At 53.8% G+C, this 27687-nt stretch overlaps 1 protein-coding gene and 1 long non-coding RNA gene across 2 annotated transcripts; one reads left to right on the top strand and one right to left on the bottom strand.

Moving 5' to 3' along the window:
- The first annotated feature begins 5343 nt into the window (after window positions 1–5343).
- Window positions 5344–6958, top strand: LOC137201936 (dixin-like). The gene is given in 2 exon segments (XM_067696640.1): window positions 5344–6332; window positions 6334–6958. Coding segments are annotated over 2 exon segments (1410 nt in total). The 5' UTR covers window positions 5344–5547.
- A 16894-nt stretch (window positions 6959–23852) lies between these two features.
- On the bottom strand, window positions 23853–25024 carry LOC137201942 (uncharacterized). Its single transcript, XR_010932412.1, has 3 exons — window positions 24762–25024; window positions 24281–24437; window positions 23853–24181 (listed from the first exon to the last, which is right to left on the bottom strand). It is a non-coding gene; the product is annotated as an uncharacterized lncRNA (long non-coding RNA).
- Between the last annotated feature and the right edge of the window lie 2663 nt (window positions 25025–27687).

Here is a 27687-nt window from a genome sequence, read left to right as displayed (position 1 = left end):
TATGATCAAATAATCTAATTTTAAACTGGGCTATTTGTCTTCTTACCAAGTTGTAAGTGTTCTTTCTGTGTTCTACATTCGAGTCCATTGTCAAATATATAAACTATGAATATTTTCTACCAGGCTGACTTGACTTTTCATTTACTTAATGATGTCTTTTGAAAAGCAAAAGGTTTTATTTTGATGGAGTCCGGTTTATCAAATGTTTTCTTTTATGCTTCATGCTTTTTGTGTCTTAGCAAAGAACTCTCTGTCTACCCCAAAATTGTAAAGATTTTCTCTTATGTTTTCTTTTGGAAGTTATATAGTTTTACCTTTTATGTTAATGTCTATGATCCATTTATAGTTCGTTCTTGTGCACTGCATCATTCTTTTTTTTTAAATGGATACCCAGTTCTTCCAGGACCCTGTGGTGAAAAGACTATTCTTTCTCCATGGAATTGCCTTTTTGTCTTTGTCAAATATCAATTGACCATATATGTGTGGGTCTATTTTTAGATTCTATTCCATTCCATTGGTCTATGTGTCTATCCTTTTGCCAATATCATACTGTCTTAATTACAGTAGCTTTATATTAAGTCTTGGAATTAGGTATCTTAAGTGCCCCAGCGTTAAGCTCTGTTAGGGTAAGTTCAGAGTAGTCTTTACTCTGGACTACCTTGGGCTTTCCACTAGCACATGATCCTTCTGGGGTCTCTGCTGAGTGCCCCGGGTGTTTATTAAGGACTCTCCTCTCTGATTGGTTCTAACTTGAATGAGCTCTGAAAATCGTTCAGCTTACAACTCCCCAGTCATTCTTTGCCTAACCTCATGGAGCATCACTCTACGCATACAAGACTGGTTACTCAACCATGGACCCAAGGAGAATGCATGCAGATTTCTGAAGCTCTCTCTCTGTAGATGCCTTCTTTCTCCCAGCTGGCTTAAGAGTCAACTTTCTTGGGTCTAAGATAGTGTATTTAAAAACCTAGAGTTCTCCTCCCATGTGTCTCCTTTACTACTCACACAGAACACTTCACTTCTGACACTTCTGGTGGCCAAATGTACGGGAAGTTTTCCCCACACCAAGCAATTCTGCAATGCCATCCAGATGTCCTACAATTTACTCCACTCTGGCACTTATCCACCTAGAGATAGGGTCAGGTACCACAGATTAAGGGCTCAGTCCCACAAAATTGCCCCCTCCCTTCAGCCACCAGTCACATTCCAGGTGGTCAGGTGTGCTTCTGATTGATTTGCCATAAATCTGAGGTTCCCACGACCCCTTCCTCAGGTTCCATTAATTTGCTAGAGTGACTCACAGAACTCAGGGAAACATTTATGTTAACCAGTTTATTAAAGGATGTGATAAAGGATACAGTGGACAGCCAGATGAGAAATACATGGGGCAAGGGGTGGGAGGGTCCCAGGAGCAAGGGCTTCTGTCCCCATGGAGTTGGGTTGCATCACTCCCCCAGCCCCATCCATGGATGTTTTCAGCAATTTAGAAGCTCTCCAAACCCCCTTCTCTTGGGATTTTATGGAGGCTTCCTCACATAGGTGTGATCAATTATTAACTCCATTTCCAACCCCTCTCCCCTCTCTGGAAGATGCAGGGGTGGAGATAAAAATTCCAAGCTTCTATTCATGGCTTGCCATCATGGAGCTCACCCAGAGCCTCCTGAAAAGAACAAAAGATGCTCCTAAGGCTCTTACCACTTAGGAATTTACAAGGTTTTAGCAGCCCTGTGTCAGAGACAGCATCAAAGACCAAATATTAGAACAAAAGATGCTCCTAAGGCTATTATCACTTAGGGAATTATGAGGGTTTTAGGAGCTCTGTGCCAGGAATGGGAGGTTGGGGGGCAGAGATCAATATATTTATTTTTCTATTAGCTCACAGTTAGTTACAACTTGTTCTACTTTCTAGCTTCCAGAAGTGTTCTGCCTTAACCCTTGCTGTTTTCTTTGTCTTACACACAACAGTTCTGCTATAACATGATATACACATTCCTGAAAATCACAGTACTATGTGTACATCAACCATACGTCAATTTAAACAAAAGGTTTTTTTTATCACCATACTGTGCAAAATCATGGAGGGGAAAAGGGGTTAGGGACACAATACTCAAAAAGGTCATCAGTGACTCAATAAAAAGATAGGAGCCTAATAAAAACAGTAGCACAGTTTTACACATATTAAATGGCTAAGAAATACATAACAACTACGATAAATAAAGCATTTTACCTGGAAAAAGACTTGACATTTGCTTGTGGACATGGGCATCGGAAGGGTTGCAGCTTGAGTTATTGTGAAGTTCTTGTGAGTTGTATGTTATTAGCAGGAGGAGGGTTACCTGAAATTTGATGGAAAGTTGTAACAGCTAATGTGGATGGGTGTGGGTTGTGAACTGAGGCAGGTGGTAGTTGTTTGAGTTGTGTGCGTTTTGTGTATTTCTACGTGGCTCAGTTATCCACATTCACCCATGTGCCTTACATATAAAATTGTGCAAAAGCAAATGTGAAATTCACATTAGGCTCAAATCGTTCCATAATATATCAATCATGTTGAAATGAATTCTCATTTTCAAAACAACCAACTGTATTTTTATCCAAACAAACTTCACTGCAGTTTTTGTGAGTTTCGGAGAGTAAATATGTGTGTTCAATCTGCCATATTTATTTCTTTCCACAGGTGACTCCCCCAAGTAGACAGTGGGACCTGCCGGAGTAAGGACAGGTGATACTCTGTCAAATTTCCCCACTGTCTAATCCAGCATCTGACCCTCAGTGGGTGCTCACTGATGTTGGTTTAATAGAGTTCCAATGAAAGTTGTTCTTTGGCCATTTAATGCATCAAACAGACAAAATATTTGTGTGAATTTATGAAGACACACTATTTAAAATAGATTCCCATCTCCAGGAGATGCCCTTAACTTCATGGAACATACAGCAGCCAAACATTCTAGCTGGAATTTCTCCGGTCAGCAATTCCTCAGCCTAGCTAGACACTTCTTATTTGAAACCTGTCAAGAAAGAGCCAGGGGCTTCCCTGGTGGCGCAGTGGTTGAGAGTCCGCCTGCCGATGCAGGGGACACGGGTTCGTGCCCCGGTCCGGGAAGATCCCACATGCCACGGAGCGGCTGGGCCCGTGAGCCATGGCCGCGGAGCCTGCGCGTCCGGAGCCTGTGCTCCGCAACGGGAGAGGCCACAGCAGTGAGAGGCCCGCGTACCGCAAAAAAAAAAAAGTCTCATTATGTCCACGTTGCCCACCACCTGAACAGGTTTTGCAGTCACTAGTCCAGAAAGTTAAAGCTTGAAGGTAACATTCTGTTCCTGGCTTAAGAGTCAGAAAATCACTGACAACGTTTCAAAAGCTGTAAGCATAACTACTGCCCAGATCTTGGTTTCTAGATACCATCCTCCACTAAAAGAAACTAATTTGCCTCTGAGAAATGACAAATTCTAGGGCTGGGACAGATAAATCACAAGATGAGTCAGGACCATCTTGTTCCAGAAAGTTGGGAAGTGCTTAAAGGATGGAGGGACTATATCAAAAGGACACAGAAGCCAGCTTGAAGGGGTTCCCACTGGCCAAAGCTGAGATAATCTGAGCCTCAAGATAAATAATAAATAAAATAGGGATCCCTGAGTCTATACTAATATAAACAAATAAATAAATAATAAATAAAATAGGGATCCCCAAGTCTATACTAATATAAATAAATAAGTAATAAATAAAATAGGGATCCCTGAGTCTATACTAATATAAATAAATAAATAAATAGATAGATAGATAGATAGATAAATAAATGTGGAGTAGAGAAAGGGTTTTTTTTTCCCCTACAGAAGATGCCAACTAATAAATGTAGAAGTAATCCTGGATTTGTCAACCATCATGGTAATAATTAAACCAAGAAACATCAATGATGCTCGTGGAGGAAGTTTGGTGAGGATCAGGATACTTACATGGTCCCAAAGTGTCTTTCCACAAAGTGCTTTTTTTTTTCAATTTTATTTATTTTATTTATTATTTATTTTTGGCTGCATTGGGTCTTCGTTGCTGCATGCGGGCTTTCTCTAGTTGCAGTGAGCAGGGGCTACTCTTCATTGCGGTGCGTGGGCTTCTTATTGCGGTGGCTTCTCTTGTTGTGGAGCACGGGCTCTAGGCGCGTGGACTTCAGTAGTTGTAGCACACGGGCTCAGTAGCTGTGGCTCGCGGGCTCTAGAGCACAGGCTCAGTAGTTGTGGCGCACAGGCTTCGTTGCTCTGTGGCATGTGGGATTGTCCCACACCAGGGGTTGAACCTGTGTCCCCTGCATTGGCAGGCGGATTCTTAACCACTGCACCACCAGGGAAGTCCCAATAAATATATATTTAATCCATAAAAAGTCACCAAACTTTGTTGTCCTTGGACCTCTATGCCATTCCCCAGTGTGGTGTCCCCAGCAGCAGTGGGCAGGACCCTGCTGGTGCAGTAGACAGGGTAACCAGGAAAGGGCTGCCTTTGAAGCAGGTGTCCCAGCCTCCAGTCACTGAGGGATTGTGAGGTTTGGGGTTTTTGCTACCCAGCAAAGTTGCTGCTTCATTTTTTGCATATTTTAATAGGTTTAGTGTTTTCCCTGAGAGAGTTCTGCAAATTTCAAGAATGGAAAAGAAATAAATGTTTGTCGATGCATATCTCCTCTGCGTGAATATGAGCTGCTATAGGCGAGAGCTGTGCAAAGTCAGCCTCAAGTGGCACTGTTTTATCCACTCTTTCCCAGTCCCTAATAAGGGCTGGGCCACAGCCAGTGTTCAGTGAATGCTTTGTTTCTCTCTCTCTCTCTCTCTCTCTCTCTCTGTGTGTGTGTGTGTGTGTGTGTGTGAGAGAGAGAGAGAGAGAGAGAGAGATTTAATGGACTTTTTATTGCATGTCTAGGTGGCAGAGATAAGTCCCATCACCACACAACTTCCCTCCATTTTTCCACCTGCAAAGGCTCTCTGAGGCAGCTCATCCCAAATCACGTGTTGTATGTGAGTGTCTGGAGTGTGTTTAGTTACTGAGAGATGGGTAAGCCATAGTTAGATGCCCTTAGAAACCAGTAAGTTCCCAGCTTCAAAGAAGCAATGGCTCCTAGCGATAAGAAGCCAGGCACGGGGGATGTGCACAGTGTAGTTAAAATATTGAATGTTGGTTTTCTCCGGAGATAGGTTTAAATGCCTGTGCCCGTGGGCACGACCGGAGCCGCGCGGCCACGGAGACCACGATGCCGCTGCCGGGGACCGCAACCTGCGAGGGGAGGCGGCTTCCGCCGAGGCCGGGCTGCTGCAGTGTCTGAGTTGCCAGGACAGCGCGCCTCAGAGCTGGGAGCATCCCCGTCCCTGGGGCCGAGATGCCTGCTTCTCTGTCCTCCCTCCTCCCTCTCGGGACCGGGGCGAGCGGCTCTGGTAGTTGGCCTGCCCATGGAGTCGTTCTTCGGGCCTCAGCGCGGGGAGACATGCCCTAATTCGGGAGCGCTGTGACTTTCAGCCTCCCACTTCACCCCGGGAAGCCGACTTGCTGAAGCCGGAGCCACAAGGGGGACCATGGGAGGGACGCAAGTCAAATGCCTGACTTCCCCCAGTCCTACCCACAGTGCAAAGAGCGACTCCATTATAACCCCGTCGGAGGAGAAGGCAGATTTCGTGATTATTCCCTCTGAAGGAATAGAGAACAAAACAGAGGAGACAGACTCTTCATTATCCCGGGACTGGAGACCAGGCAGCCCCCGGCCCTATCTGGAGACTTCATGGGAAGAACAGCTGTTGGAACAACAAGAACATTTGGAAAAAGAAATGGAGGAAGCCGGGAGAATGATATCAGGATTACAGGCCTTACTGCTCAACGGATCCTTACCCGAAGATGAACGGGAGAGGCCCTTGGCCCTCTGTGAACCAGGAGTCAATCCCGAGGAACAACTGATTACAATCCAAAGTCGTCTGGATCAGAGTATGGAGGAGAATCAGGACCTAAAGAAGGAGCTGCTGAAGTATAAACAAGAAGCCAGAAACTTACAGGGGGTAAAGGATGCCTTGCAGCAGAGGCTGACTCAGCGGGACACGTCCGTCCTTCAGCTCAGACAAGAACTGCTGAGGGCAAATGTGGAAGAAGATGAGCTGCACAACCAGAACGTGGATCTGCAGAGGAAGCTAGACGAGAGGAATCGGCTCTCGGGAGAATATAAAAAAGAACTGGGGCACAAGGACCGCCTCCTGAAGCAGTACCAGGCCAAGCTGGAGGAAGCACTTCGGAAACTCTCTGAGGCCATTTACCAGCAGGTGGATCTGAAGCGGGAGCTGGAACACAAAGACATGCTTTTGACTCACTGTATGAAGAGAGGCAGAGGAGGTGACCCACTGCAGCAGTCACAGCCCTCAAAGCAACGGTTTTCTCCTTCCAGTGGCAGGAAAAGGCTCTGCTTCCGTCGCTCACAGAGGGAGCAGCGACCTGCAGCTCGTTCGGGTTGCCCTCCGCAGCCTACGCAACAGTGGCCACGACCCTCAGCACCACACCATCGACAGCTTGGAGCAGGGCATCTCCAGCCTCATGGAGCGCCCGCGCGCCATGGAGACCCAGAGGAAACAGGACAGAAGGGTTCGGGGCAAGTCACCCAGAACTCAAGCAGGTAGTGAATGCCGGGAGTCCTGGCCCCCGCATTCAAAGCTGCCTCACCCACAGAGCTCTCCAGCTGTCAGCAGCGCCTGCACGAAGGTGCTCTATTTCACTGACCGACCACTTACGCCCTTCATGGTCAATATACCGAAGAGGTTGAGGGAGGTGACACTGAAGGATTTTAAAGCAGCTGTTGACCGGGAGGGAAATCATCGGTATCACATCAAAGCACTGGATCCCGAGTTTGGCACTGTCAAGGAGGAGGCTTTCCACGATGATGATGCCATCGCTGGACGGGAAGGGAAAATTGTAGCCTGGCTGTAAGAAGACCATGGAGAAAATTAATGCTGAGCATTAGACTGAGGGCTTGTGGAACTTGGCAGTCGCTGGCTGCTTCACTCAAGAGAGGAGACTAAAACCAGAATACACTAAGAAGTTTTTAGTTTGTGCTGCCAAAACAGAAGCGTCTCCAAGTGTGACCGCCGTAGGCCAGTCCTGTTTCTAGAAGTGCCTGGCACGTGTGGTCCTTAAAGTCCGTGTCCAAAAGTAGACCATGGGTTCTTGTGGAGTTCCTTGTCCGTGGGAACACAGTGTTTTATTCTACTCTGAGGGCAACAAACCGAAGGCCTTACCCAATGGGGATGGGTGATCCCCTCCTATATGGGCATGACTGCTCTTATCTGGAACCTGGGAACTGGATGTATCACTCCTGTGTGTTACAGTATTATTTTAATTGGCCTCCGTGGTTGCAGCAGAGTACCAGCATTTGTACTCACAGACAAGGCGGAGGTACCAGCTTTTGTGCTTCTTTGCAGCTATTGCAAAGCAAGAACAACTCGTAAGGTGGTACCAAGGATGAAAGCCCACTCTTCAGGAATTATTTGGACTGGACATGGATGGTGCTGACTTCTTGAATGGATTGAAAAAGGGCTGCCCATATTGTGCTATATACTACGCTAAAACCATAATTAAGTAAGAAAAAAATATATATATATTGAATGTTGCAAGAGACTCTCATCTCGGGCTTCCCTGGTGGCGCAGTGGTTGGGAGTCTGCCTGCCGATGCAGGGGACACGGGTTCGTGCCCCGGTCCGGGAAGATCCCACATGCCGCAGAGCGGCTGGGCCCGTGAGCCATGGCCGCTGAGCCTGCGCATCCGGAGCCTGTGCTCCGCAACGGGAGAGGCCGCAGCAGTGAGAGGCCCGCGTACAGCAAAAAAAAAAAAGAGATGCTCATCTCCACCTAAGCTCACCCAACACATGGGCACTGTCCATTGTGCTGAACGATCAAATTTTACAGAGACAGGGAAGGGCAGACCCCCTGCCCAGAGTCACGGGTATAGAAGAGAGAGTTCAAAGTAGGAATTTCCACATCTCAGATATTCACCAAAGCCTAGAGAAAGTTCATCTGGGTCTTCATTGGAGATCACTGATATCTAGATGAAGAAGAGAGGCTCTCGGGGAACCGAGACAGGGCTCTGGACGTCACAAGCTGGATTCAGGAGCTCTGATAGAGATAAGGCCACCCCCAGGCCGGGCCCAGCCCCAGGACCAGAGGCCACACCCCCAGCAGCAGCAGCTATGAAAGCAAAGCCTTCTAGGGCTTGGCTGGCTCCTTTTCAGCCTGTTCTATCTGAAAAGCACCTACATATCACAAAGCCCATATCAACAACACCTTCAGCCCACAGACCCGGGGGTACTCAATTCAGCCCCAGGGGTCTGCCTTTCCAGCTCCTGAGATCCAGTTACTGGCAATGGGCATTGCATTATGATAAGGTAGCAGCCAGACATGTGCCTGCTCCTGCCTGGGTCCACCAACTGACCCCAGTGTGACCTCCCTCCTCCAGGACTTGGGTTTGACTCATGCTTCCAGAATGGGAACCTGAGGATTACTGCCACTCCACGATAGCTGGTCCAGGGGTAGCTGTGGAAGGGGCTCAGAGCAGGTGTCAGCTCTCAGGGAGGAGACACCTATCGCTTCCTGAGTACCCAAAAGGGGCCAGGGACCGGTCACCAGGCACACTGCCACATTTCATTGGCATGACTCTGTGGGGTCATTCCTAGAAAGGAGGAAAGTGAGATTCAGAAAAGATTGTGCACTTACCAGCCACGCACTTACCCTCGGGAGGCTCCCTGGAGCCAGCCAGCACCACCCCTGGGAACCACCGTTTGTTCATTCATTCCTCCAGCCAGTATTTATTGAAGGCTTCCAGGCCCCTGCTTCATGGCCACTCAGTCCCTGAGAGCAGCCTGTAGGAAGCCCGCCCAGCTCTCCTGGAGGAGCCTGGCTTGGCTGGGAAAGGGGTTCCTGGACCCCAGGTCCACCAAGGTGTCCCACAGGTATCCCACTCCCTGTCAGCATGCTGCCTCGGTGCCCGGGGAGGGATCTCTGGTTGGGACTGGGGCATCAGCTGGGCAGTGGACCCCTGCACCCAGTAAGTGCTTCAGAGCAGGAAATGTGCTTGCTGTCCCAGGCCTCAGCCTGCGGCGGGTGGGCAGGTCGGGGAGGCGGTCTCTTCTCATTCCTGTGGTTTCAGGTGCCTGGGTGATGTCAGGCCTGAGTGATGCGTGGGACTCACTATGACTGGGGCCCAACTGGGGTGGAGGCATTTCTTTAAAAGCTTATAAATTACTACTTCCCCTTTCAGCCCAGCCCCACCACTGGCCTAGGAGGAGTGCTCCACAGGTACACAAAAACAGCTTCCCCCTCGCCCTCCTTGATGTTCACATGTGTCTATGGTGCTACAGATCCGAAGAGTCACCCTTCTGGGGATCTCCTGTCCTCCACACTGCAGTGATAACGCGTACCCACAAACCCACCTCACAGGCAGCCAGCCCATCGTGGACACACAGGTGCGCACTGTAAGCAGCCCCGTGCACGGGCTCACAGCCGCACACACACACACACACACACATACACACACACACACACGCACACACACACACACACACACACACACAGGTGTCCTCATGCTACTCCCTCCTACCTGTCAGAGCCCTCAAGCTCCTCCAGGTACCCACAGAAACATGTGCCTTTCCATTGTCACACGTGCTCTGGAGTGTGCACACGCGCCAGTATACAAGGGGCTTACACACGGGCAACAGTCTGCGGGAGCCCGCAGTCCATTCCCACACACGCACACCCGTATATGCAATCTACACAGACCTAGACACACTCCAATCACACACCCACAGCAGACACACTCGCCCAAGTCTCCACACACCTTCACACACTCAGGTACACCCTACACAAACAAGTGTGACTTTCAGAGTGCCTGGGGTGAGAATGTGAGCCAGCAGGGAGTCGAAGCCAGTACGAAGCCGCAATCCCCAGCCTCACCTCCAGGGGCCGCTGTCCAGTCCGCAGCCCCAGCTCAGCTGCAGAGCCCGCCTCAGGCACAATCATCCCAGGAGGACTCTTCAGGAGGAGAGGGACATTCTGGAGAGAAGACAGCCCTGAACTCCCCGCAGTGTGTGGGGTGACCTCCCACCGAGGTGGGCAGGGATTCCAAGAGGGGAATCTGAATGGGGGCAAGTGAGTGGAAGAGAACCGCGGGGAATAAGGAGCAGATGCGAAAAGGAAGACCAGGAGGTCCTGGAGGGAAACAGGAGACAGGGAAGGACTGGGGGCAGAAGAAGAGAGAAATGGAAGGAGATGGAAAGGATGGTGCCAGCGGGGGGGAGGGGAGGGGGGAGGGGAGGGGGAGGGGAGGGGGAGGGGGAAACTAGAGGGAGGAGTTAGGGAGACACGTGAGAGGTGAGAAGGGAAAGAGGGCGCCCGAGACAGCGACGAGGCTGAGAGCACCTCTTCCAGGACCAGGAAGGGGGTGGCGCTTTCTGTCTCCTAGACCACCCTCCACCCTGCCCCACCATCAGCAATCCCCTAGGGGGTGTACTCTGCCCCAGTGCCTTGGTCAGCCCTAACCTGCCACCCGCCTGACACCCGTGTGAGGATGATTTCCAACAAGACCCAGGTGGCAGGTGCCCCAGGAGGGGGCCCTGGGGTGTGAGCACCTCTCAACCCGACTCACCCAGCTGCTCCCCTAGGGTGTGGAGAAAGCTGGGAACCCTGAGACAGAGCTGGAATCCCTCCTGCCGGCCGCAGGGAGGCCTGCTGCCTCCCGCTCAGGGCTCTGCGGAGTAAGAAGTCGAGCCATAAAAATGCCGAGATTTGCAGACTTTCCGAGCTGGGCAAGTTCCAGGTTCTCGCCCCTCTATGCCTAAGCTGTCACCCCATATTCCCTGTCCTCCCAACCCTGGAGGGCTCCGTCCATTTCTCACAGGGTAGGTGGTGAGCCTGGTAAGCTGGAAGGTTCTGAGAGAGCCGCTCAGATTACAGAGGAGCAAAGGAGACCTCGGACCCGGCATCTTGTCCACCAGCTCTTCACCCTGGACACAATCCCAGAACCCCTGTCCCTCCAGTCCCTCCGAGAGTGCTCCAAGAGCTTCACATCATGCCTAGAGCCCCCCTTGGGCCATTTGCCACGGATTCTGCCTCTCCCAACTTCTGTGCCCCAGAACGCAGGCCCAGACGGAGGAACAGTGACTGCTTATTGGTTGGATACCCCAAGTGACAGGGAGAAAGGTACAGATGAAAATATTGAAGTTCAGAGAGGTGGCCTGTCTTGTTTGAGGGCCTGTGGAGCAGACCAGCAATTGAGATCGAAAGGCAGGAGGAGGCTGAGCCATCCTGGCCTGCTCTTCCTCCAGTTTCAGCCCTACGGCTCAGCCTTCCCCCTCCAGCGGAGCCCCAACTCAACCCCTACTCCTGTACCCCACCCCTCCCACCCGTGTGGGACACACCTCAACTCCCCGCTCCAGACCCACACCCCACTCTACACCCATCCCACTCCCTCCCCCTCCCCAGGAGCACACCATCCCCCATCACTCCCTCCTCCCTCCCTCCTCCGGAAAGCCGAAGTCAGACCCCTCCATCCTCCCCCATTCCCATAGCGCTGCAGCCCCTGCGTCTGCCTACGTCTCTCCCCTGCTTAAAACCCTTCAATGGCTCCCCCCTCACCTTGAGACAGTGTTCACTCCTCAGCCTGGCATTCAACACCCTTGTGAACTTCTCTGGCCTCATCTCCACCCACTCCCCCCAACACCCAGGCCCCTGTCTGCTCCCCACCACCACCCTGCTTTCAGGTCCTGGCTCCGCCTACCGGGCTCAGCTTCTGTCTCACCCCAAGCAGCCCCACACCACCATTCATGGGGTTCACAAGCGGCAAGAGCCCCTGCAGCGCCTGGGGCCCCAAGCACCATCCCCGGGAGAGTTGGCTCGAGGACGGCAGATGCACATCTTGCTGACACACAGCTCCCTGCTCACCTTAATCCCCTCAGACTCGACAAGGGTAACGGGTGGCCGGGAGGGCCTGAGACACCACCACCACCCTCCGCCTGCCTGCAGGTCTCTGAGGCCTCTGAGGAGCCACCAGAGGCCCCCAAGTGCATCTCCCTCCTCAGCGGCTTTCCCAGCTCCTTCAATTCCCGGAGCAACTAGAGCAGGGAGGCCATGCATGTGACCCTGCCCTTGGGAATCTTCCGAGCTGGAAAGTGAGGAATGATCCTGTAACCTGGGGGCCAGACAGACCCAGGGACAAAGCCAGACCAGGATGCAGGTGGACACAAGCTGGTGGATGATGACGGCCACAACGGTCATCACGGCTACTCCTCATTAAGCACTTACTAAGGGCAAGACTCCAAGCTGAGCAATTTATAGATGTAATCCTCCCATTACATCTATGGAGAAGATATCATTCTTATTTTACGGACTGAAAGAGGAAGCGCAGAGAGATCTAGCAATCTGTGTGGCATCGTACACCTCACCAGTGCAAGAGCTGAAACGTAAGTCCAAACCTGCCGATTCCAAAACCCGTGTCCTCTCCACTCCATCTCACAGCCACTCCAAACTCCAGGTGGCGATTGGTTACTTCCCTTCCAAAGAGGCCTCAAGGGCTCCCCACTGCCAAGAGCAGAACCTCCCCCTGCTGAGGTGCCCCACGATCTGGCCCCTGACTGCCTTCTGCCGCCACCCCGCCCACACCCACTACGCTTCGGATGGCAATCTTGCCATGTTCCCAGTTGAGCCCTCTGAGCTTCGCTGTTCGCTCAGGCTCTAACATCTGCCCCCGTTTTACAGGTGAGAAGACGGAGGATTAAGAATGTTAAGTAACTAGCCCAAGGTTACACAGTCAGGAAGCAATCGAGCCTGGTTGGAACCCAGGTCATTAGAGCATCAAGTAATAAAGCATTCATTTGTGTTACAGACAATCTGGGAACGGGAATTAGTAGGACATTCTGCCAGTAGCGCAGAAGAAGGTAGGGGAGAGTAATCGGGTTGGTTCCAGAGTGAAGGAGGACCAGGCTAGGCCTTCAGGAATGGCAGGGTCTGGATGGGTGAGCTTGAGAGGGGAAATTCTAAGAAAACTACAGACAAGAGAAAAAAGAGACAGAGAGAGAAAGGCTGGTCAAAATTAGGGAGGCAATGTACATGGTGGAGAGGGCCGTGTCATGGGGAGGCCTGCAGTGTCCTCCAAATAACTGTGTGACCTTGAGCAAGTCCTTTCCCTCTCTGGGGGATGCCTTGTCTGCAAATGAAGGATAGATGAGCCTTGATGGTCTCTAGGGTCCCACCTGGCCCTGACATCTTAGGATTCTGACTGTGTGTGTTTCCACTGGGCCTTAAAACATAGGATCTGATCCCAGACCCATTGACATGGGGCACAGGCTTGGAAACCAAGAGCAGACAGGGGCCAGTAGTCAACATGGCACATGACAGGGCACACTGAGGGTTGGCCCCAGTTACACACCGAGGATGGCCCATGCATCCTTCTTTTCCACACATCCGTGCTGTACATGTGGACTCACTGCGGTGGGTCCAGTCCTATGGAAGCTGGAACACAGGGGTGAATGAGTCGAGGTGGAATTGTGGGCTCATGGGGGAAGGTCCAGGACATGTCCAGCACAAGCTAAAAGCCCAGGCCCCAGCGCCTCCTCAGGGAAGGGGAAGGGAATGGGGGTCCCTGAAGAAGGGGAAGAGAAAACATCCTGAGGGTAAGGTGAGGGTGTCAGGACTAGAATAAGTGGTCTGCCCAACTGGAGGACATTTGGGGAACAGAATGGTCCCCAATCAAGTCAGCATTGCACCCAAATATAGAGTACATTCCGGACCATCAGCAGAGAGGTTGTTCTCCCTTGGGTCCCTGTGGTACAAAAACACAGATGCACTGGAGAGCTGGGGCAGAAAATGTACCACTAGAGACTGTGGACACACACAGGTGTGCACACGCATGCACACACACATGCACACACACAGAAACTCCTGCACAAAGACCCCCAGATCAGATCATCCATCCCCCTCACCTCCAGACTGAGCCTTCAAAGCGCCCTCCCTCCCCAGAGAACACGCCCTTCGTGTGCCAGTGACACACAGCCCTGAAAGCCAGAAGGTCTCGCTGTCTCACCTCGGTCCCTCTTGCTGCAGTTCTGATGCGCCGGCTTCCTTTCTGACTCAAGAGGTGGCAAACAACCAGGCCCACCCACCTCTGCGCGGCTGACCTCCACCCTCTGGAACGTGGGCTCACCTCTTATCTTTCCTGCCTCTTTGATCTCCATCTCTTGCCCTCAAGAACCCTGTCTTATTCACCACTGAACACTAAACTAGGGGATGAGTGAGCCCTTGGGAGCCCACCTGGTCCTCCAGTGGCCAGCCCCACTGGACCCTCAAGATGTATCAAAGAGCTTGAGACTACCAGGACGCAGAGTGAGTCCTAAGTGAGGAATATGTGTCCTTAATTATCCCACTATCCCATCTCCTGAGTAGGAAGTCCTTCTTGAAGTCTAGCCTCAAGCCCTCATGCCATGGTATGAGTCAGTGTACCACCTCTGTTGGAGTCAGGAGACCCAACTGGATGAGGCTACACTGGGTGGCTAGAGGAGTCACCTTCCTGGAAGGGGATGAGGCCAGGAGGGAGGTTGCGCAGGCACGGGGCCCAGGGCTCCACCAAGCAACTGTCATGGCTCCGACGGAGATGGGGGCGCCTGCCAACGTACCCCGCCCCATGATCTCATAGCTGCGTTTGCCAGGCGCTGGCTCAGGGAGCAGGCGCTGGCAGCAAGGGTTGGGCACAGAGCCCAAGGACAAGAAGGCGGGAAGGCCTCAAGGGACAACAACAGAGCCGTCTCCATGGGGCTGAGACGCGAGGTCCCTCCAGCCTCCAGATGCCACCTTTGGCTAGTGACGCCCCATCTCAGCTCCTCTTCCCAGGCCCCCCGATTGCCCACCCACCCCAAAGGACAACAGAAAAGGGGAGGAGAGACTCCCTCTTCCTCCCCAAGGGTCAGTCTCTCCATTTGCATCTCTTTCGGCTTCTCTCTGCTCCAAATCGCTGGCCCTGAACAGGATGCTACCATTTCGAAGCATGGAGAGCTTGCTGGGCAGGAGACGGATGGTCAAATATTGCCATTCTTGAGGGTGCTACAGGCACGCATCTAAATGCCAGCTAGAAGTGACTATGAACCCCTAAACAGATGCCCCTGTCCTGGTTCAGGTCCCCAGAGGTGTCAACCCTAGTCCCAAGGCTCTCCTGAGTATTGATCCTCAACTCTTCATCCCGAGGAGGCCCCCCACAAGAACTCCCCTCCACCCACCACGATATCCACCTCTGGGGTCAAGAGACCCCTCCACGCGGCTCTAGTTGGATAAAATGCCACTCTTGGACTCAGCACAGGGACACCTGGTGGAAACCCCAGGCCTCAGAGTGAAGAGTCATCTGCGTCTGAGGACTGCAGTCAGAGCCCTGCTGGGCCATCAGAGGCTCCATTTGCCTCTTGATTCAAAGGTGAATCCCTCAGTTTGGGCGGACAGCTCTGTCCCTCGGGGTGCTCTGTCTGCTCCCCATTGCACTCTCACCTCAGCCAGCCTTCCTCTGCATGCCTCCCTCTCCCCAGCAGGGAGCCCTAGCCAGTCGTACCCCTTCTACCTGCTCAGCCCTGCTTCCTGGCTGACCCTCCTACAGGGCGCCACCCGGGATTTGCCCCTCTCCCTCCTCAACCACTGCCCAGCACTACTGCCCGAGGCACGTCTGCTGTTCCCACCTTGGACCGCAGCCTGGGATGTGCCGGTCACCCTGCAGTGAACGCCTCGAAAACCACAGCAGTGGTTTTCCTCAAATCCTGGGTCTATCCCACCCTCTCCCCCACCCACAGAATCTATCCTCCCCTCCCAACTCCTGGCCTTCCAGGTCCCTCTCTGTATAGGAAGTGGGTAGACTAAGGGTCCCTCCCATTCAGGAGCTCTGTGAATCTGAGGTTTCTCTCCGCTGCCCCAAGCCCAGGCCCAGGCCCGAAGCAGCCACGCATGGAGACGGGCTGACTGCAGGTCTGCCGTCATCATCATCACTATCGGCGCCCTGGCCCCTGAGAAGGAGGCAGGAGGCCTTATGAGCATCCTCCCTCCACTTCTCAGAATCTCCCTCAGTCTCCCAGAGGCCCCACACTCCTCCCTCATCTCTCTCCCCAGACGTCCCAAGAGAAGCCACCTGGACGGTCCACAGGCCGAAACTCAGCCAAACTTCCTGGAGAGGAGGAACTGGCTCGAGCCCGCACCACATTTCTATGTCATTTCCAAGTGGCTCCAATTGGGCTGGGCAGATGTGTGTCAGATCAATCCCCACCCAGGAGGTGGGGCAAATTCCCGGGGTACCAGGTCACTGAGCCAGCGCTCTGAGGCATGGCTCCTGGGGACAGGCTGGCTCCAGAATGATGACGTCACTAGGATGCTAGGTGCCTGCTGTTCCCCCTGTCTGCCCCTACTCCAGGAAGGCCTTGTCCTTCTTCAACTGGTCCACACACCCCCGCTCTGGGAAGCCTTTCCTGGACAACCCCACCCAGCTCTTACCACAACTTATTCCCAGTTCCCTAGTGACTTAGGTCCAAAGTTTTCCGTGTATTCAGTTGCCCTCGTTTACGTGCTGCCTTGCAAATGTTCTCATAAAGCTATGTACCTTGGGACTTCCCTGGTAGTGCAGTGGTTAAGAATCCGCCTGCCAATACAGGGGACACGGGTTCGATCCCTGGTCTGAGAAGATCCCACGTGCCACAGAGCAACTAAGCCCGTGCGCCACAACTACTGAAGCCGGTGCGCCTAGAGCCCGTGCTCCGCAACAAGAGAAGCCACCGCGATGAGAAGCCCGCGCATCGCAACAAAGAGTCACATCGCAACAAAGAGTCGCCCCCGCTCGCCGCCACCAGAGAAAGCCCGCGCGCAGCAACGAAGACCCAAGGCAGCCAAAAATAAATAAATTAAATAAATCTAAAATTTTTTTTAAAGCTATATATCTCATGGTCGTCACTAGCTGGGGGTCCCCGTATTAATCCAGCCCATTTTGCTAGAGGATTAGTTTCTGCCCTTAAGGAGTGCCAAGAAAGACTCTGAAATCTAAGTCACATCTCCTCCTGCAATTTTGTCCTCTTGACAATCAAGCAGTCTCAGTGATGAAACTCCCAACAATGAGCAGCTTCTCCCCATGACCAAGTTCTTGCCTTGGCTACCAACAATACGGCTGTATCCCAGCAGGAATCTCTGGGGAGTATCTAGACTAGGTCAGCTCTTCCTCAAGGGAAGCTTCTCACTTTGGAACACTGCGAACCCTTCCCAGATCAGGTTCCCTCTTCCTGGCCTCTGGAACTCGGCTGAGAACTAATGCAGTGTCCCCGCCAACACACTGGGGTCCCTCAGCCACTGCAGTAGGATGTAGGGAGAGGCTGACGTGGGATTGAATCTACACTAATTGTGAGGGCTTCTTTCAGTGCTCCGGACCTTGATTTCCTTACCTGTAAAATGGGCACAACAGTAAAACGGAGTTGACATGTGTAAATCAGGCTGAGGGAAGTCCCACCTTTTGCAGAGGAGGATGCTGCAAGTCACCTCAAAGTCACACAGCTAGTTCCAGGGATGCATTCATTAACCCAGAAACTCTTTCGTGAGTCCCTACTGAAACGAGCAGAGGACTAAGTTTATCTGCTTATCTAGGTAAACTTATGGCAGGAGGAGGCAGACCTGTGAGTGGGAAGCATCAGTAGGATGGAATATGAACAAATTGCTAAGGGCTCACAGAAAGGGACCAGCAGCCCCTCCCCAGCATCTCCTTCTGAGTCCAGAAGGCTCTTTTAACTTCATTTCAATCATAAAAGACAGTTTGGTACAGTCAGCCAATGAGGCTTCAGCAGTGAGACTCCAGAGGGTAGCTTGCCCTGGATGCTGCAAACTCCTGGGCTGCCCCAGAACCCCCCTAGACTCCCCAGGGGCAGCTCCAGACCAGCTGCTCAGACAGGGCACAGACAGGCTTGCTCAGAGAGGCTCTCTTCATTGGCAGAGGTGAGGAGGGACAGGAAGGCAGACTCCTGTCTATGGGAGCTAATGTGGGTCAAGGGCACCTTGTGGGGAGGGGCAGCAGGAAGCAATGTTGGGTCCAGGCAGCAGCTGCCCTGCCGGGGGAAAGAGACAGAGGGCAGGGCCCAGACCTCGGTCTTCCTGCCCAGGAATGACATCAGCCAGTTGAAATTCCCAGCCCACTGGGCACCCTGGAGGACTGTGGGGGAGGGTGGGACTTATGCTCCTCCCCACCCCCACTGACACCCCAGCGGGAAATGCTCTGAGCTCGACAATATCTCTCTGGCCATGGACTCAGTGCTCCTGTGGCCCTTGAATGATGGGGCAGAAGCCAGGTCATTAGGCAGGAGAGACTGTCATTAATGCAGGCGATGCCACTGCCACACGGACAATGGCAAACAGTCATTAGTGGCTGTGTCACACGGGTGAGGCAACGCTGGCGAGGTGCAGGGAGCCGCCCCTCCCCCAGCACAGCTCACACACACTCGCTCACTCACCTGTGCACACACACCGAGGAGAAAGCAGGCCCACACTGCCCCAGTACACGTTCACGCACTCACACACTTGCCCACTCACATGTTCACACACACACACACTCACAAAGGGCCTGAACAAACGCACTGCCCAGAAGGGCCCACAGGATCTGGAATGCCCCTCCACCCACATCTGAAGGGCAGGGTCCCTGGATCCTTCCACAACCGGGTACCCAGACACACAGGTATCGCCCCCTGACTTGAGATGGACACACAGACCTCCAAGGGCCCCAAAGGAGACAGACTTCAGACACCCCCTCCCATCCCACCCGCCCCCTGCTTCGAAGGACCAGCACCCGGGACAGAGAAACCACACAGAGTGCAGAAGCAGGCAGGGTACGCGTGTCCTGAGGGTGGGGACCACATTGGTTTTAACACTGTAACCCCCTCCACACCCCCAGCCCTAACGGCTAGCACATGCCCTGCCTTACTTGAACCCCCAAGAAATGATCTACTGTAAGTATGTTTCTAAGCACTTTTCTGAGCCCCCCAGCAGGTGGAAGGGAGCAGGGCACCAGCTGAGTCCTAGGTTCAGATCCAAGCTCTGCTACCTTCTGGGTGTATTCGTTTCCTGCTGCTGCTGTAACCATGAACTTAGCGGCTTAAAATAATGCAATTTCATTGTCTTACGGTTTGGAGATCAGAAGTCCAAAATGGGTCTCCACAGGCTAAAATCAAGGTGCTAGCAGGGCTGCGCTCCTTCTGAAGGTACTAGAGGAAGATCACTTCCCCACCTTTTCCAGATTCTAGAGGCCACCCACCTTCCTTGGTCCCCTTCCGTCTTCAAAGCAACAGGAGTCTCTCTCACAGCATCACTCTCCTGACACCCTCTCCCACATTTAAAGGACCCTTGTGATTACATTGGGCCCAGTGTGATCATTCAGAGTAACCTCTCCGTCTCAAGAGGCTTAATTTATTCACGTCGGCAAAGTCTGTGGCCATGGAAGGTAACATAATCACAGGCTCTGGGGGTTAGGACATAGACATTTGGGGCGTCCAAGACATTTGGGGGGTCCATTATTCTGTCTACCACACTGGGAGACCTTGGATAAGTCCTTTAACCCCCCAGAGCCCCAGCATCTTCAACTGTAATCTAGAAATAGCTCCTGCCACATGGGTGGTCGTGACGATTTAGAAAGCCACATGAACGGGAAGCTCTGTGCCTCACGCTGGGGGCGGGGGGTGTCCTGGGCCAGCAGCGCTGCCCTCTCCCTTTTGGGCTTCCTGAGGATAGAGGAAAAGGAGCAAGTTGCAGGAGAAAGCTGAGTAAGGCATCTCAGAGGCTAGAGAGGGGGTGGGTCTCTGGGGGCTCAGGCAGGAATGGGAGGAGGTACGGGGGTCTGTGAGGGTCCCGGGATCTGGGCAGCTGTGAGGCCCTGCCTGGAGGGCAGCCACCCCACACGGCTACGGACACACACACCTGCAGTGACCTGGGATGGGGCAGCAGGCGTGCCGCTCCTGACTGATCCTACCTTCCTCTCCCTCATCTGCCGCCATCTGTTTGCAGGGCTCTGGGGCCAGCGGGCAGGCAGGAGCCCCAGTCCAGGCTGCTATTACCCTGCTAAGTTCAGAGTGCGGAACAGTGACCCAGGAAGATAAACCCCACAGAGAGGAATCACCCGCTACAAAACACTGGTTAGGCCCCAATCTCGCGCAGCGCTGTCTGCCCACTCAGGAGGCAACAGGCCACCTCAGAGAGGAGCTGAGGTCCTCAGACTCCCACTGGTCGGTCCTGCTCCATCCAGCAGCCCAGGCCATGGCGGGGGGGACTCCAGCCCTGCACCCTGCTCCGTCTCTCCTCACCCCACCTTCCCTTCCCTACCCCTCCCTGGTCCATCCCCACCCCGGCTCATCCCCCCCTCTCCCAGCCCCAGCTCCTCCCAGCTTCCCCCAGAGCCTCAGAGCTTAACTCAGGAACTAAGACTCCAATCGGGGCTTCCCTGGCGGCGCAGTGGTTAAGAATCCGCCTGCCAACGCAAGGGACACGGGTTCAATCCCTGGTCCGGGAAGATCCCACATGCCGCGGAGCAACTAAGCCCGTGCGCCACAACTACTGAGCCTGCACTCTAGAACCTGCGTGCCACAACTACTGAAGCCCGCGCACCTAGAGCCCGTGCTCCACAACAAGAGAAGCCACTGCAGTGAGAAGTCCGCACACTGCAACAAAGAGTAGCCCCTGCTCGTCGCAACTAGAGAAAGCCTGTGTGCAACAACAAAGACACACCGCAGCCAAAAATAAAAATAAATAAAATAAAATAAATTTATTTTTTAAAAAGAAAGACTCCAATCAACAGGAGGAAGCCTGGGCTGAGGGCTGCATTTAGAGGCAGAAGATCCAAGTGCCAATCCCACAGCTCTGCACGATGAGGCGGCAGGGATGCCTGGCCTGCCAAGCATTGCTGGGGAGATGAAACTGGGTCACCCGTTGGAGTGCTTTCTGTAAGCCTGGGTACTAATCTGAGTTATGGGGACATATGGAAGGACTTCTTCCTCCTTTTCTCCCAGAGACGCAGTGGGCAGGGCTGGCCTTGGACTGACCTTTCATAGACAGCTGTCTTGGAGACTCCCCACATCTCACTGCATCGGGAGATCCCCAGCAGGTGCTGGAGGAAGGAGATGGAAGGATGGAGAGGGAGGGAGCGCTCTTCTAATTCCTAGAGGGGATGCCGCCCAATTCATGAATCACTGATAAAGCCAATTAGATCTTCAATTTTTTAAAAAAGAACAGAAAGAAAGGGACTTCCCTGGTGGTCCAGTGGTTAAGACTCCGCACTTCCAGAGCAGGGGGCAAGGGTTCAATTCCTGGTCGGGGAACTAATATCCCACATGCCATGCGGCGCAGCCAAAAGTAAAAAATAAAATAAAATAAATTTGTTTAAAAAAGAAGGATGGAGAGGGAGAGGACACAGCTGCCTGCACGTGGCAGATCCTGATAAATAGGTGTTGAGTGCATAACGTTCAACCCCTGAGCTCCTACTGCATGCCTGGCATTGTGCTCAGTGCTACGGATACAAAGATGAATGAACCATAAACCACCATCGCTCAAACATCAGTTCTCAGGATCCAGCCTGAGCGTCTCCCGTGTGCCCCATATGGGCACTGGGGAGCACTGGATGAGTGGGACATCCCTGCATTGGGGGGTGGTCTGCGTGTTGGTGGCTACCCACAGGGCCGCAGCCTCCTGGGGCCGTCCAGCCTGTGTCAGCACCACCCTGGGCTACTGCCATTCTGGCAAGCTCGCAGAGGCCAGGCACTGACGGCTCCGCAGGGAGCAGAATATGGTTTCGGTCTGTTATCAGGGCAGATAAAGCAGCAGCTGGGGTTCAGGGAGCAGTCAGGGCTTACAAATGAGCATCTCCAGAGGCCCCACAACTCCCCCATCCTGCCTTTGTCAGCCACCCTGGCCTTCCAATCCCTCTGAAAGCAGCCCCAGGGAAGAGGACACCTCCTAAATAGCCGCGTGCAGTGCCAGGAATGGAAGGGTGAGGTGGCTGGAACCAGCCAGGCAGCTGACCTGGAGGCAGCAGCTGGATGGAAAGAGATTCCAGAGTTCAGAAAGAGCTGGACTGGGAAGCAGAGGGGCCGGTAATGTGGGGAGAACACCCAAGTCACCACCCTGCCACCCTGATCTTTGTATGTGCCCCACTGCTCAGCACAGGGATAGGCGCCCAGGAGAAGTGCAGACAGCATTTCCTGAATGAAGGCACAGTTGGCCGCGGTAGGTAAGGTTGGCAGTTTCTCCAGTGACCAGGATTCCAGGTGTGGGGGGACTCACTGGAGGGGAAACTGGGTCCCCAGATCCTGTCGAATGGGGGAGGGTGCTGGAGGAAAGAGACCCTTGCCTAAGAGAGCCATGGAAACAAGTGCTAAGTAATAGAGGACACACCATGTTTTAACTCAACAACTATTTCCATGAGCACCTACTATATGCCAGCTGTGATGGAACAGTGGGTAAAGCAAAGTCCTGCCACCACAGAGGCTGCTATTGAGAGCTCTCCCCAGCAAAGACAAGTAAGGGGGCTATCTGGGAAGACTTCCTGGAGGAAGGGGGCAGGCAGGCTGGCTGAGTGGCCAGCATGAAAGCTCAGAGGCAGCCAGGAGGGAGGACCGTGCAGGAGGGAAGAAGGAAGCTGAGTGTCTGAGGTCTGAGAAATGAGGGCTCTTAGGAGGAACCATCCTCGTGGGTTGAGCCGCCACAGTGGGTGGATGGAGAGTGGGCAGGAGGCCACTAGGAGTCCCCTGTTGCTGGGACCTGGCATTTCCTCCTGGGGAGGAAGGAGGCGAGAAGGTGCAGTGTTTCCCGGAGAACGGGGGTCTGTTGCCGCCAAGGGGCCCTCCCTGGGAGCAGCTGGCGGAAGTGGGGCCTCCTGCCAGTTTCCGTTTGTGCAATCCTCCTTCCTGCCTCCTCCACCCAGAAGCAGGCCTGGCAACCCTGCCGGATGTCACTGACATGAGCCCAGCACCCACACAGCTGGGCAGGGGCTGAGGTACCTACCCTACATGGAAGGAGAGGTACCTGGGCAGCTTACGGCTCGGTCCCTGCCCTGCCCCAAATGCATGCCTGACCAAAGTCTAAGCCTAATGGGGCTTCTGCCAGCTTAGGGAGGATTCCTCCTGCCTCCTTCTTTTGCAAGAAGGACCATGAATCTTCTCGTCCACCTGAGGCACCTGACCGTGAGAGGAGGGCATCAGAGTTCCCTCCCTGTGCTAAGCAGGAGCTAAAGCAGCGGGAGGCCAGGCCTCTGGGAGTCCCCACCAGTGGACGCGTGCCACCCCAAGCGGAGGGCCCAGCGTCTGGCTCCACGACCCACCCGGGGTCTGTCGCTCTACACCATCTGAAGCCCTTGGAGTTGCATCCTGTGTTGCAATATCATATAACAAGTGCCCGGTGTGGAAGGGTGGCCTTTTATTCATTCCAGAAGGGAATAGTCATCAAGAACCTACTACATGCCAGGCCCTGGAACCTCAAGGAGTAAAACCATCATGTGGTCCCCGGGCTCACAGAGCTTCACAGGGTAGGCAGGCACAAGTAAACAAGCAACAACAAATCATCACAAATGGGCTAAGTGCTGTGAGGACAGGAAAGTGTAATTAGCCTATGCTTACCTCTCCCTGACCCCAGAGGCCTGCCCTCAGTACAGAAGGCCCATAGCTGCCTGACGTCCCCAGAGCACTGCTTGGCTAGAGACCTTGGATCACACTGGAAACCACTGAGTACCTGGCATAACAATGGGATTGACCACACTGTGAGGAACATTTGTCGAACCAAACTGGAAAAAAAATTTTTAATTAAAAAAATTTCAAATCATCCAGTACAATCTAATTTTACAAGCTACTGAGGCCCAGAGAGGCCAAGCGTTTGGCCCCAAACCACGCAGCTGGTGAGTAGCAGAGCCCAGACCAGAAACCAGCTCTGCCAGCACCCCCATGCTGCCCCCTCGTCTATCCTGGACCAGTTCACAGCCTCCAGGGCTCTGCAGCCTCCTGGCCCATCTCGGATGCCTTCTTTGCAGATCGGCACTGGCTGATAGAATTGTACGCGGCGTTGGAAGTGTTCTGTATCTGCGCCAGCACGGACACATGACGTCACTCGTCAGGTTCAGGGAAACGGGGCCAGTTTGGTGGGGGTGGGAATGGGCAGGGCCTGTGGAGAGAAGGAGAGCGCGAGGAGATGAAACACAGAGAGGAAGAAGGGCAGCAGGTGCAAAGAATCTTGTTTGACAGTCCAAGGAATCTTCTAGACCTTAATCCACGGAGAGCCACTGAAGAACTTTATGCCAAGTGATGAGATGCCTGCATTGCAGCCTTCCTGGGTCCCCGAGGAGGCTGCTGCTCCCCTGAGCTCCGTAGCACCTCTGACACCCCAGCCACGCTGGCTGGCTCCCGTCATCGTCACCGTCCTACACGAACGGTTTGCTGCCATCTTAGCCTGAAAGAACCTCCCCACACCCTTCCTGGACACGTCTTCCTCTTCCTTCAAGCCTTTGCTCACTGCCCCAAACACCTTCCCCCGGGTCAGTGCCTCTCCCGTGTCTCCACAGCCTGCCTGGCACGTGGAGGGAGCTTCACAGGCACGGTTTTTAATGTCTCCATCCTTGCTATTGGTCCCCCTTCTTGGCCGCAGCCCTTCCCAGTCTACTCTCAGCTTCCCAGTCCCCAGTTCTGGGACCCTCAGAAATTCTTTCCACCAAGCCACGGACTGCACAAAGAGAGAGGGCACTGACCCAGGCGAGGGCATAGGTGTGGGTGTGCATTTTGGAGAGAGGAGGAGAGAGGGGCAGAAAACCTAAGCAGGTTCATCTGGGAAGCTTCCTGGAGAAGTGGCCCGGCCTTCCCATCATGCCCTGGGGTGAGGCTAAGAGTCTTCCTCGCCCGGAGTCCCTGTCTGTCTCGCCAAGAGCCACGTCCCGCCCCAGAGCCTCAGGCAGGCTAGGATGTGCTCACTGACACATTCATCCAGCAACTATGCATTGCTGTCCTGCATTATCCCAGGCCTGCCTGGGCCAAAGGGGGAAAACGCACAGACGAGGCACTGAAACTGTGACACGGCCGTGCCATTCCCATAACGCCATCCAGCCGGGCTGCGGGGCCAGGATGCCTCTCCTATCCCAGGGCTGAGAGATGGAGGAGCCCTGGACCAGGACTGTCCCAGAGGGACAGGCAGGCAGGGAGGCAAGAAACAAGGGGTGGATGAGAGTGAGCAGAGATACATCAGCTGTTGGGGGTAGTGACCTGGACAGAGAAATAGAAGGAAGGAGGAAGTAGAGAAAATAAGAAAACTCCCCCTTGCTTCTCTGAGGACCAATTTCAGGGGCCCGAGCCTCCCCCATTCTTAGCTCTGGCCAGCGCCTGTCCCACTTCCACCTTGTCTCGGCCTCCTGGATGATCAGGATTTTGCCTCCTGTCGCCAGTGACAGGGGACCAGGGGCAAAGGAGGCGGACTCGCAGTGGAAGGTGAGGGATGGAGATTTCTGTCCCTGGACTTGTAAGGATCAAGCAGGACAGGGCTCCAGTATCCCTAAGGGGCACAAGACGCTGTCTCCAGCTGGGCTCACCCGAGCTCATGTCCCACCAGAAGCCCCAAGGTTTGTCTGTGAGTAGATCCAGTAGGGGTTGGGAGACTGCCCAGGTCCCCAAACATACCCCAGAGAGACTGAAATTTTCGCCCACCCTCCACCTTCCCTCTCCTAACCCCTGCCAGGCTTCCTGCCCCCTGGGGGCCTGAACCCCTAGGAAGTTTGGGCTCATATCGAGGCCAGGAGAGGGTTTATGTCAGGTCCTCGGTTAGGGTGCAAAGTCAGGGGCCTGTACAGTGGACCCCCCAGGATGTTAACTCAGGGGTGGAGGGAGGCATGCGTGAAGCTAGGGTAGGGAAGGAGAAGGGGAGGAAGGGGGGTCTGGGTGCTTCCGTGGAGTTATGTTTGGGGCTTTTTTGCTGCACTTCCTGTTCAGGAGCCAGAGCTGTGACAGCCAAAGACACCTCTGTGACTGCACCCAAGGAAGACTTCTGGGCCAGAGAGGAAGCAGCAGGTGGGACCACATCCCCCTCCCCACACGCAGCGTCCCAGGTCAGCGTGCCCTCCGTGCCTCCAAGAAGCCAGGCCACCCGCAAGGAAGGCTGCCCAGTGTTCGGGCCCCAGAGACCGCCCTGCAGGGCCAGCCTCGAAGCCAGGGACTGTGACTTGTCAAAACACAGGGGCTGACGGAGGTCAGCGAGGAACAGCAGACTTGAGTTATCCAAAGGTCTCTGGAGAACTGAGCATCCAGCTTAAAGACAGTTAGGCGGAATCGAGCCCCAGATGTAAGAAGACAGCTTCCTTTTCTGTCTCACTGCCCTTTCCAGGAGTCACCTGGCTTAGAGGCCAAGACAAGAGGAAGGACTCATAATTCCAACTGTCTGGGTTCAAATCCATTACTTATAAATTGCTATCAATAGACCAGACGCTCAACCCCTCCGAGCCTCAGCTTCCCCCTCTGTAAACAGGGACTGGTGAGAATTAAAGCGTCTGCGAAGGACGAGTGTCGTGAGGATTTGAGGAGCTAATCCATGTAAAGCACTGGGGACATACATGACATGTCTGCTGCTATCTTGGCACCAGCAGGGCCCATATGCCTTTGTCTGCCCTCCCCACTCCCCGCAGAGCACACGGGGGTAGTCAGGGTTGGGGCGGGCAGGGTGCTGAGTTCCATCGCGTGTTATTCAGATACCAGGTCAGGGAGGCAGGTGGGCGCTGCATGGGGGAGGGGAAGCACATGTCAGGAGGGGTTGGGAGACTGCCCAGGTACCCAAACTTACCCCAGAAAGACTGCACAGACACCCCTGCAGTGACCCCATCACCCAGAAGTGTCTCAGCAGCCCACCCCCAGCATCAGAGCCTGGGATCCAGCCTCAGGATAGGCTCGTGCCCTCGGGGAAGATTCCTGTGCCCCAGTGGAGCCAGAAATGCCCACTGTGTAGGACGGAGGTCTAGCCTGGGAGGCAGGAGGCCTGGAAGGGGCGATGTGACCCAGGCAGGAGCTCCCATCTCCAGCCTGTCTCCCCCTCCAGTCCCAGAGATCTCTCCACCCCTGTGACCACAGGAGTCTCTCCCAGGCACGCTCCTCTCTCTGCTGTAGCCCCACCACCTAGGGCGGTGCACCAGGTCCAGGGAGGGCACACAGAGCCATCCAGCCAGGGCAAGAGAGCCCTGGGACATCAGGCCAGGGAGGAAGGAAGAGACAGGCCTGGGAGAGCTGGAAAGTGCCTGGAAGTGGAAGAGCGGTGTCTCCGGAACTTCAGGAAGGCAGGAGGGAGTGCCCTGGGCTGGCCGAACCCTCTGCCACTCCATCAGAGGCTCTGCAGGAGCAAATCAGTGTGTTTTCTACTTACACTTCATATTTAAGATGAAATTGTTTTTTTAGGTTTGGGCAGGGATGACTTTTTAATTTATTTGTTTGTTTGTTTATCTGGTCACGCAGGGTCTTAGTTGCGGCAGGCAGTCTCCTTCGATGTGGGATGCGAACTCTTAGTTGCGGCATGCGTGTGGGATCTAGTTCCCTGGCCTGGGCCCCCTGCATTGGGAGCGCGGAGTCTCACCCACTGCACCACCAGGGAATTCCCCATGCTGAGTCTTGAACCAAGTCTCCCTTGTCCAAAGCCACAGGCTCTTG

Source organism: Pseudorca crassidens, chromosome 11 (genome assembly GCF_039906515.1).
Source record: "Pseudorca crassidens isolate mPseCra1 chromosome 11, mPseCra1.hap1, whole genome shotgun sequence".
In the NCBI taxonomy this organism is placed as follows: domain Eukaryota; kingdom Metazoa; phylum Chordata; class Mammalia; order Artiodactyla; family Delphinidae; genus Pseudorca; species Pseudorca crassidens.
This window is presented reverse-complemented; position numbering and strand designations above follow the sequence as displayed.